At 43.3% G+C, this 12,132-nt stretch overlaps 1 protein-coding gene across 1 annotated transcript in view; it reads right to left on the reverse strand.

Annotated features, from left to right (window-relative positions):
• gpc3 (glypican 3) overlaps positions 1-12,132 on the reverse strand; it is a 147,976-nt gene that overhangs the window by 11,980 nt on the left and 123,864 nt on the right. The window contains exon 7 of the mRNA XM_050043077.1: positions 7,019-7,205. Within this exon, the coding sequence (XP_049899034.1) occupies positions 7,019-7,205 (187 nt within the window). The remainder of the gene's footprint in view (positions 1-7,018; positions 7,206-12,132) is intronic.

Raw genomic sequence — 12,132 nt, forward strand, 5'->3', positions numbered from 1 at the left:
CGACCGCGGACTGTGACCTGCTCAACGCATCAGTACCTTCGGATGCCATGACAGTAATAGCCAATAATGTCAAAATATCATTTACAGACCGATTTAACAGACGAACACTGCTGCCCGACCCGCAGGTCCATTTGCGGCTCCTGTGGGTTACGGATTGAGGCGCACATCACTACTCAGCTCAGTCTATAAAGGCTGTACACACAACAGTAAGGCTATAGACATTATATTCTATTCAGGCCGGCAGAGCCAGCAGCGCATCGGCTCTACAGTGCACGGCACTGCTGATTAACCATTTTATTGCAGCACAGAGTGTCTGCCAGCAACCAATTTCTTGCAGAGGCTTCCTACAACTTGTTTCAACAGTTCCGATTTAATCAGAAGACAAATTAAACAGGATGACTAGCCAATGTGAAAATCAAAAGCATAGAATAATGTACTGAAGGAGACTGTTGTGCCATCAGATTTTTTTGTGGTTTGAGAGCAAAGATCTGGTCGCCGCTGTGCAAAACTTGCAATACAATTAGGTCCGAAAAAACTCCAGAGGAGTGCTTCGCAAGGAGTCTTTGAAAGGAGCCGAGCCTTATTAATTATTAATACCTAGGAAAATGAAAATGTTTAATGTTTTTGGTTGTGGATTGATTTAACTGTCTACACATCCCGACACCAACAAGATGGCCTCATGGTTACACCTTCCAAACACTGGCAGCACCACTCGCCAGCCACCTCTTAACAGTGTGTAGCAGTGATTCACAGAAGGAACAGGACAACACCTCACATTCCCACTGACACAACAGTCTTTATTCACCATAAAGCACACACCTCCCCTACTTCTCTCGCCACAGTTGTCTGCTCTGTCGGATCAACATATAGAAAAAGAGTCACCTGGTTGGATGCTGCTGTCCAGGATTTAGCCAAGTTTTGGTGAATCAAAGGATATTAAAGTTTCTGAAGGAAATTGGAGGTCGCCCAGTTTATTATCCAATGCCTGTACAATGACTAGCAGGATGCTGGTTCAGCTGGTGCTTATTCTTTTCATCTTTCCTTGATGTTTACTGATGTCTACATTTAAAAACTTCAACCTGGCTAGCTAGCAGCTAGCACGCAGAAGTTTACAAGAGGAGAGTTTACAGACTGATTAGTTGATTTCCTTATCCCAGTGAGTGACTCTCAGCCACACGCCACCACCATCCAAAGCTAACCAAAGAAAAAAAAGCACCACCAAGACTTGCAAAATAGACAAAGGACCCTAAATTTAGCATAAATTTAGCCGAGCGGACAGAGAGGCGACTGGAGACGTCCACGCCCACGTCACTGGTCAACAACAATTAATTAAACACTGCTGCATTTTACTGCCACAGATGTTCAGGGTTGTGCTGATTTTTTTTAAAAATGTTTACCAATTCAAAGTCAAGACGAGTCTCTTTTTTTATACAAGCAAGGCTCAAGTCCTCAAATTCGCAACTTAAGTCTGACTCTATTAAGTCTGCATGTGTCTGTGCCTCAGTATCATCTGGCTCTGCATGCTGTTGAAAACCAGGACTTGGGCCATGTGGGCACCCAGATTCCTCCTCCACCCAAACACCTGCACTCCTCCTTGCACATCTGCATCGTCTGAGCCTGTTTCCTTCTGTCTCACGCTAACCTGTGGCACACAGGCCGTCTACCTGGCAACCACATGTGGACAACTCTATAAGAGCACATTCATGTGTGCAGTAGCTCAAATGATTAGCTTCATGAAAATATATGGAGCTTAAAGTTAGAGGAAACAGTGTACATGGTGGATGCATCCAGCGCTGCCAGAGCTTGTGTCAACAGTGTCTGGATTATGGCCTTTTTGATGAAGACATGTGGCAAACACTACTGTGGAGGACCGGCGCCGTGTGACTCACCTATCAGGTGCTGTGGGTCAGGGGTCACAGCTGCAGTTAATTAACATACCAGGTCCTTATATTGGCAGCACGTACGGCTGTCAATTCAACCCACATACAGAGTAAAGAATGTTTAGGTTTCCCAGTGTATCAACCTTTAGAGTTATCAAAGGTGTTTTTGTCTCTTTCTGTACTTTCCCCGCATTCTTTCATCACCTTCTTCTTTCTTTTACCCGCTCCTTTGTTCCAGCCACAAAATTTGTAGCAGACCTGAAAGGTGAGCCCAGCCCAGCCTCTCATCGTAAGCTGCATGTTTCACATTACAGGAATATTTCCACTTTGTATTTTGCTAACCCCTGGCGCTGATAAAATGCTCAAGAGCTTCCAAAAGAACAGCTTTCCTTCGGGCTGCTTACAGTGACCGAATGTCTGAGCGCAGGAACATAACAAGAGGCCTATTCAGGCGGCTCCTGCTGAGCATGGCGAGGTACAGCACACAGCAAAAGGCCCGTTCAGTCCAGCTCAGCAAGAAAACACACAAGGCAGAGCTCTGGGCTGCTGGGCCGTGGCAGAGCCCACCAACTGTTGGCTTTCAGACTACTGAATGTTTCCAAACTGCATGAAAAACCCATTTTAACAAGTTATTTAGTCTAGCAGTTAGCGTTAGACTCTTAAATAGCCATCTTTATAAGTGGTTTAGAATTGAGTGGTCAACTCCTGTTATAAAAAGAAACATTTCTTTGGATTATTCCCAACGTGAATCATTTTGTTTTAAGATCTAACTTAAGTGAAGAAACATAAACCTTGACTGGTGAAAGGATTTCTATATTTCACTATATATGTTGCCTTTTATTTCACAAAGCTTTAAGAGCTGAAACTCACCTGGTTAACCTCAGTGGCAGGTTTTTTTTACTGTCACACAGATAGCAGCATTTTAAGACTTTATCCACTGGATGGCTCAGTATTCTGAACACATTGCTGTACACATTTGAAGTGACAGAGGGAGAAAAAAAATGAAGTGAGCGTGAGGGAATGAAAAGAGGTTTTGAGCAGACTTTATGGAGGTTCTTTGTTTCCCCACAGAGGTTGTACAGTAGGAGAGACCAGGTGTGCATGAAAGCATAGAAACACAGGTGAGCCCCCATCACGAATGAAAGACAGTCATATGGTATCACAGATAACAGGATTCTAAAAGGACTGCACACAGACAAACCTATACACTTCCAAACACACACATTACTGTGTGCATCCACATTTTGGGATTATATTGACAAACAAAATTATTTTTCATACTTATGATTTTCTTTGAATACAACAGGTGTTTATGACTATGTAATATGTATATGTATATAATCTATAGTTCTGATTGTATAATAAAGACCTTCAATTTACACTGATGAAAATGTGTCCTATAAACATCCAGAGGTGAAGTTACAAAAAAATTAAAGGTGCAGTTAACAACATTCAGAGCATTACTGATAAACAACTATTTTCTATGTAAAGATATAGTGAAGTTATGGTGTCCTGAGCAGAGAATGAAGTCATGCTCCCTGTGTTGTAATCCGAGTTTCTCTTTCTTTTTTTGTTTTTGTTTTTTTCTTTGGTAGCTGGGTAAGCCGTGCATGCCTGTTAGTACATCTGTGTCCCTCCATTCATACCCCCCTAGCTAGCTAATTGCCACCGCTCTGCACTGTGCTCGTACACCGCCTACTGCTGACAATGCTGTCCCGACCCACGGTGGTGGGATGGCGTTGTCACATAAGTGTAACCCCCATCCTCCAGTTCCCTCCCACTGTTAGCTCTGTCAGCACTGTTGCCATTTAAAGCACTGTTAGCACTGGTGTTACTATTAGCAGTGGCCGCCGTCATGTCAGCTCCGCCACCGCCATGTCTGCTTGTAAGGTCAGAGGTGAGAGTTTTGTGCAGGCCTCTCTGATACCCCTTTTCCACCAACATGAAACCTGTTCCATTCTGGTTCTTGCACCTGATTTTGACCCCCTGAGAGCCTTTCGACCGAAAATAAATTGGTTCAGAGCCGCAAAAGTTGGTTCTTAGCTGGAACTGGAAAAAAAAAATAGATCCTTGATCTGAAGTGCAAACTGTGATGACATCAGAGGGCGTGTCATATTCTACAGGTTGAAAAGAGAGGATGTAGAAGGCAACAATGGAGATATCAAGTGAGAAATCATCAATCATCGTTTTTGTGTAAAACCAAATGTCTGTCCTAACAGAACAAAAGTTTGCGGATAATCAATGTAACCCACGATTTTTGCTACTATTACTATTACTACTATGCTACCTACGTTGTGTATTGTGCAACGTCCGTCATTGATGATACATTCGTGATTACAATGGTTCCACTCAGAACTGATGGAAACATGAACTGGTTCATTAGATAGGTTAAAGGTTCCAGGAATCATGAACAGAACGAGTTTAAGAATCAGAGCTAATTTGGTGGAAAAGGCGGTATGAATGTTATATATCACACCTTTAAAGTGAGACTATGTGACTTTTGAAAGAAGATTTAACAGAAATAACATGCTCAGTCTTTGAAGCATAAAACAAACCTTTGTTCAATTCCAAACACTTCTAGCTTTTAATGGCTTTAGTTGTTCTTTTATCTCAGACATGTTAGGATGTTACATACCTTGACAGATCAGCTGATAAAGATGCGTCACAACCACCACCAAGTGACACTTCTGAGGAAGGCGGAAGTTTCTGCCGAAACATGTCAAGGTATGTAACATGTCTGAGATAAAAGAACAACTACAGTCATTATCAGAAACTAAAGACATAATGAACACCATTGAACTACCTCTAGCTTTTGCTGCTACCAGTAGCTTTTGGTGGCTAATGTTAGCAAACTTCAGGTAGACATTACTGCATAAATAAGATTGCTGAGTCAGTTCGTTAACTTTATGACTCTTCATTACTTGTGTTACCATATAACATGATACCATAATTGACAGGCTTGGCCACAGCAACCAAAGAAGTTACACAGGCTTGCTTTAAACAATGTGCATATAGTAAATATAAGTGACTAAAGACAAATCATTCAATCATCTGACCTTAAGAGTGTAATCATGTTTTTGTTTTAACCCACACGTGTGAGGTTATTACTGATTATAGCTGGTGTGATAACGTTCTGGACCAAGGACCAAGTGTTTAAAACCAAACACTAGAATACTAGAATACAGCCTCAAATTATTTGTAAATTAAACCTGTTCATAACCATTTGTTTTTTATTTATTTGGCTAATTGAATTAATTGACAAGTTGAATTAACTGACACCACGGAGGTCAGTGAGTGATCTGTCTGGTGAGTGAGCTGTATCCAGTCCAGTGCCTGGCTGTAAGTCTGGCTTTGTGGGGGTGGGGGTGGTGTAGGGGGGGTCCCTGTCCTGGAATAGCTCCCCTGGCCTGGAATGCTCTGGGGAATGTGGGGCTTGGGGTTTGATTGGCCCAGAGGGGAAGTGTGTATGTCTGTGTGTGTGTGTTGTGGGTGAGCGGCATTAGTGATCAGAAGGTTATGGAATCTGCGCAGAGCATGAGCGAGGACAGATCAATCATTACGCATGTTTGGGAACATCCTCTGTGTGGTCGGCAGGTTGACAGCCCGGCTGTGTGGGGGTCTCAGCCCCGCCTCTGTCCTGTCTGCACCTTGTTGTTGTGGCTTCTGTCACCTTTCCCCGGCTCTTGTGTGTATGTGTGTGTGCTATGCCGTCACTCCACTCCAGGCTTTGTGAAACCAGATCTGCCTCGTCCATCTCAGAGCAGCAGAGCACAGACAGGCAGCCCATTAGGCCTCATGCTCAGCAGGTTGACCTTTGAACTCCAGCCCCCTGTTTGACCAAAATGGGCTGAGCGGCCGTGCTAGATCAGCGTTTTGCTAGGTCATCACAGGCTATCAGCAGCTATCTGAGTATCTGCCAATGAGCAGGGACGCTCCAAGGTCTGCAAACATTACTGGCTCACATACAAACAGACGTATATGTGCCTGCACGCTCAGTCACACACACTCGAGATGGAGGTCGGACCATAAAGGGTGCTTTAATTTCCCACTGTGTCAACCCTGAGGAGACAGTATAATGACTCTGTGTATCGAAGCAGAACTGTACAGTCAGGCTAACAGGAGCGTGTAAGAGAGGGCATCAGACTCTCACGGCCCAGCCTGCTGGAAGTGATGGCCCTGCAGGATTCCTGTGTTAACCTCGGGTTCCTGCTCTCGCTCCCTGCCCAGCGAACCCAAATCTCTGCCACAACATCCCCGACAGGAGGACTACTCCCTCTGCTGTGTTTGCTCAGCTGCGCTGGCTTTGTGTCCGTGTATCGAACCCTCTTGTTCCTGCTCCCTGGCTGTTTTCGCCCTCATTTTCTGTTTGGTTTCTTTTCTCTCGACAGTTTGTAGCTTCATTTGCTCTTTGTTTGGCTTTTGGAGAGCACGTCTTGACGTTTCCGAGGGATTGACAGCGGGGAGGTCAAGAGGTTGAGGAGAGGCGGCTACCTGAGGAAGTCTCACGTCTCCTGCTGCATAGTGTCACGGTGGTGTCAACATGTACAGTAGTCATGTAAACACGTTTCTGCTGTGCCCACTGCCTCTGTTTGGACTGTGATCGCTCTGACTCACTGCAAACCCGAGCCAAACCTATTCATGCACTTACCAGTTTTAAAGTAAATAGCTCCAATTTGGTTAGCTGGCTTACACGTAAACTACTTAATTGGTTGTGCCCAAAATTTCTTCATAGCCTGACTCATAAAAGCAATTTAAGGTAATTTAAAGTTATCAATGTGGATGCAGCAGGTTATTTCAAAACAAACAAGTTGCAGTTAAAGGTACACTACAAAGGATTTTCCTAAACAATGATGTATAGACTCATAGAAAGTAATCTCTCTCAATCATCACTTATGACCCACAAGATGCGCGTGGCGGTGTATTTTTCTGCAGAGATCAGGTGCCAGAGCGTAAGTAGTATGTATCCAGAAGGAGGCTATGAAAATTGTGGACACAGCGCTGAAATATAGTGAATGAGAGTGAATGTGGAATTGGCTTTAACATTCACTTTAGCTGGAGATACTGTTTACAAACAGTAACCGACAATTTGTACATAATATACCTTTAAGGTAAATTCAGAGATCCAGCTTTTGTCTCACCTGCAAAGATGCGTAACCGTTTGCGTCTCGGTGGCGGCCCCAGTCCTGACACTCCGGTGCACTCATCCTCATCGTCACAGTCACCGCTCACAAATCCCTCTTCCTCCTCATCGCTCCACCCGTCTGCTCCAACTCCCCGCGACCGGGCTCTCCAGCGCTTCTCAGATACCGTTACCAGCCGCAGCAACTGTGGGACAAACAGGAAGAGGTTAAAGGTAATGATGTTGAAAACACAGCCGCCCTCGCCCTCCTCATGAATCACTCTGTGGCCGGAATGTGCCTGTGCATTAATGGTTTAACAAAGCTGTTAAAATAAATAAGGGGTGTCTCTTGATCTGAGCGTGTACTGTATGATTAGAACAGTGTGAGGGGAATTCCTGACAAAAACTCGGGGAGATCTAAAAGCGCTGGTATTTACCAAACTCTAATTATAATCACCAGGCAGGAAAACAGTTTTGTTATCGGTGCCAGTTTTGTTATTTTTGTCCAAACGTGATTCATTCAAAGGGTTGTGGCTGTCGCTCCATGTAATTTACTGGGAGAAAAAGAAACAGTGGGGCAAGCAGGCTGGTGCGATTGTGTTGTTACTGGCAAACATCATTGTCTTCAGTGGTTGTCACAGGGCAACTGGGATACAAAAACACCACATAACACACTCTGTCCGAGTGGACTTCAAGGCCTTGGGATCTAAAACGAGAGCGTGGGAGGAGAGGAGAAGAAATATTGTTTAATGTTTGTAATATTATGACTTATTTCATTGCACCAGTTAAAGTTGGAAACCTCTCTCTCAAGGGATACCTGGCCAAGATGGCAGCATAAACACTTGCAGACATAATAAAAAAAAACAGTCTGCAGATTAAACAATGCGGACGAAGAGAAAAGAATATGAAGACAGATAGAAAAAAAGGATGCAACACAAGCTCTAGAACAAAGAAATGTGATATTTACAACAGAACCTTATCCCGGTTTGGCCTCTGGGCTGTAAAAGCAATTGTTGGTTAACTCAGATATTTTCCCATGTGATTTACAGCAGCTCATAATGTGTTTGTGCAAAACATACCAGAAGTGTTTATTGAGAATTGTGGTAAACTAATCAACTCATAAATAATACAGAAATGTCCAAGAGCTGCAAATGAATTACTCTTGATGATGAAGCAAAAATTGGTGCCTGAAGCCAGGCCAGTTGGCTCCAGACCTTGCCTTCAATGTCTTTGGTTGGACTCGCCTTTTACTCAAGTAAGTGTCTTAGAATCAGAAGGCTGGTGCTCAGAAAATCACTGGAGACACGTAGAATCAGGTGCAACCGAGTTTAATGTGTTCACAAGCAACAACAAATACAACTCATGAGTCAAGCTCCGGAACAAGACTGAAGTTTCACTCTCTGCGCTCTCCCTTTTATGCTGGTGAAGACTCTGGTGATTCTCCACCTTTTTTCTTTAGTCACATCTTAACTGTGTAATCTCTTCGAGCCACCTTGGGTGTGGTTCATACTGGTGTATCAGGCTGTGACAGCCTGGGCTGGACTTCCCCACCCTTATGTTCGAGCCAATTCTCACTGCATTTTTTAAAAAACATTGAATCTTAGGGACTCCTCATTTAGTCCCCAGTGCTTACATGCAATACATGATCAGATGCGTGTGAATGAGTACAATACATGAATACATGAAACAATGTGTTAATTGAGTATTTTAACTTCAACATATATTTCAACCTTAATCAACTTATGTCAGAGAATATCTACTGATTATTATTTTAATCACTCTTTGCAGTTAAAGCTTGTTTTACACTACATTGACAAAGTGCAAAAGGAGGAGGAAGCAGCAAACTTTATGCAATTCAATTACTATAACTGAGTAAAAATGTTGACTTAAAACTTTCTTTGCACTTTTTGTTGTGTGGCTTTAGAACAACACAGAAATTAAAAGAAAAGCTTTCCATCCTGCTCTATTCACGGGTGAGAAACATGTGAGCCAGCTTGGAGACAACCTACATGGCCGCTCTCTGACCATCTTTCAGCCTCCACAACATCACACATGATTGAGAGCCCTGCCAAGGTAACAGATGTGCTAAATTCCAGCCGCCTGCCCTCCAAGCTTCCTTTCATCTCGCCGCTCTGCCTGCATGTTTGTTTTTTATTGATTTCCTTCCTATCTGCATACGTCAGCATGCATTTTTTGTTGTTGTTTTTGGTTGTTTTGGCTGGCTATGGGAGAAAATTGAGTTCATATGGGCCTTGTCTCAAGTCAGCTGCGACGTCTGCCTGAGATCAGACTGTGTGTTTGTGTGTGTGAGAGAGAGAGACAGAGAGCGGAGGTATAAAAACCCAGAGCTAATCACAGAATTACGTCAGCCAGAAGATAAACAACCCTGTTCCCTTCGCCTGCATATACAAACCAGTCAATCTGGGTTTTACAAGTGACATAAACTCTAAAGTTTAGAGAGGGAACACACATCACCTTGTTCCCCGCATGGCTGCCCAACAAACCTCCATTCATTTCTCAACATTGAGGCCATACACGCACGATGACCACAACATTTCTAAAAGCCTGGTCACTAAGACTGAGGGACGGACAAACAGTAAGTCACAGACAGGACGGCTGATCCACAGGAACATTTTGACTTCTGTTTGAAGACATCGAGCAAAGCGCCAACTGTTGACAGAGCGGAGGCCTTAGGTGTCACATTAAAACATGTCCCACGAACAAACCCTCCACATAATGAATGGCGGTTTAATGTACTGGTCTGTTTTCTTACAGACACATGCATGTTTGCCTGCAATTGGAGAAGTCCTTCACAGACTTACTGAGGTCCTGAGATTCCTTCTCCTTGTCTGTATCCTGGCAACTCAGTCGGACTTTGGGAGGGGAGGGGCGCCTCGCAAACCAATTAAAAAGCAAACAAACTCTTGTAAAGCAGGGAAAGAAAGATGTGGTTCGGGGTATTTTAGAACAAAACCTAAAAAAAGGTATGAGGAGTGAGGGGAAAAACATTGACAGCAACTGTCGTGTCCTTGTTTAGAGCCTGGTCTGTCTGAACACTGCCATGTGTAGCTCACCACCTGCCAGCAAACACACCAACTCCCCTCAACACATATACAGGCATGCTGTCCTCTGATTCACTGTATGCTGATTTTAGAGGAAACAACACAAAGACTCTACAGCCATGCTAGCTGCTCTGTGAGGCTGTCCTCAACATAGACTGTGTAATAAAGACGAATGACACGACAACTCCCCAAAACTAAAGTCAAAACATCTCAATCACCCCCTGGTGGCTGGCTGCAGTAACACTACTGTGTAGACTACGGCTCCAAATGATGTCACCAGCATGGGATATTTTGTCTTCATTTTTGTACAGTGAGCAGACATGGAGATTTGTTGTCCATTATACAGTGACTGGTCCTCAGGTGCAGCAGCGCTTTGTGCTAAATGCTAATGTCAGCATGCTAACATGCTCACAACGACAACAACAATTCAGTAGGTATAATGTCTATATTGTTCATCTTAGTTTTGCACGTAAGCATGCTAACATTTGATCATTAGTTGGAATGTACCGATACAATACTTAGTATTGGTCCAATATTGGATCGGATATGAGAAAAAAAGAAAAGCATAATCCAATATATACGACATGCCGCAAAGAGATGTCACATGATGGGTAACATAGATGAGCAACAGGTGTCGTGAACAGAAGAGTTCCTTCAGAGCTTGTTCTGTCTACCCCTAGATAGTCTTCTCAATGCAACTAACTTGATATCAGGTGTAATAACAGCCTAGAATTTAGTTGTAAGTGCCTTAAGATGCCACACCTACCATACTGTTTTCAACTGTACATTACATTTTAGAGATGCTGTTATTTCTATGGTAAGTTATAGTTAGTAAGGTATGGTCTACAGTGCGACTTGCTATATCACTGAGGTACAGGCTTCATTGAGTGTTGAGTTGTATTCAGTATTTTGCATTGAATTGTAATTCCTTAGTTATTCTATATTTAAAGTGTTTACTGCATTAAGTTGCACTTTAAATTTCATTTTGCATGTTTGAGCGGTGCTGACCAATCAAACATGCTACTGAAAGTTCTATGAGTGAAACTTTTGTCCTTAAAGAAGCAGCAGTATGACATAACTGAGTCATGTTGTGGGGGTATGTATTTCTTCCTTTCTGGGACTAGAATAGTTCTTTCACAGTTTGAGCATGATGTTTTTTTTTAGATAGCTAGGTCAAGCAAAGTGCATCCACACAAATGTACAGCTTAGTTGTTTAAGATAAGGAAAAAGACAGCAACCCTTTGGTATTGATTTGGCAAATACTCAAGACTGCAGAATTGATATCTGTGAAATCGATGAAATATTGGTGTCAAGCCATCCCGAAAAAAACACTAAGTCCAAAGTACAGCTGAGATAGATGGTAAGGTCAAAAGTTTTGCAGGTATTTAGTCATCATCCCAAGTGTTGGACAAATCTATATTTTGACACTATGATGGAATTTTTAAAAAAGGCATTTTTCACTCTGAGGGGAACGTGAATGTCTGTACCACACTTCAGGGCAATCCGTGGGACAGTTGTTGAGATATTTCAGTGTGAAGTAAAATGTGGTGACCGACCAACACTGCCGTCCCTGCAGCTGCTAGCACGGCTAAAAACACATCTGAGAGTTTTATATTTTGGAATTAAAATCCAGTTTCAGACACACATGAGGGAAGTTGCATCAAGAACATACAAGCTATAAATAGCAGCAGATGAACAGCAGATGAAAAAATAAAAAATGGGATTTTGGGAATTAAAATAAGAATTTGGCTGCATAATCATAGCCATGGTCTAAATGAGCCATAGCAGCGAGCCGTGCCCTTCTCCACAGGGGGGGTAGCAGGGCAGTACCTCTCCCTGAACCTCTGTGGCAGAGTGCTGTGGCTTCTGCCCACTGACTGACTGCCTCTGCCACGGCTGCGGTAGCGGGGAGGGGTGGGATGTATGTTTGTGTCGAAAGTGACGCTGCGCTTTTGGCATGGCTCAGCCACAGCGTGATCCGGCAAGAGCCTCCAGATTTACCACAAGAGGGAGAAACCTCAAGTCGCTCTGGGCTGGAATCTTCTGCAATTAAAAAAAAAACCCAAGCAAA

The sequence above is a fragment of the Epinephelus moara genome, chromosome 4, assembly GCF_006386435.1.
Source record: "Epinephelus moara isolate mb chromosome 4, YSFRI_EMoa_1.0, whole genome shotgun sequence".
NCBI lineage: Eukaryota > Metazoa > Chordata > Actinopteri > Perciformes > Serranidae > Epinephelus > Epinephelus moara.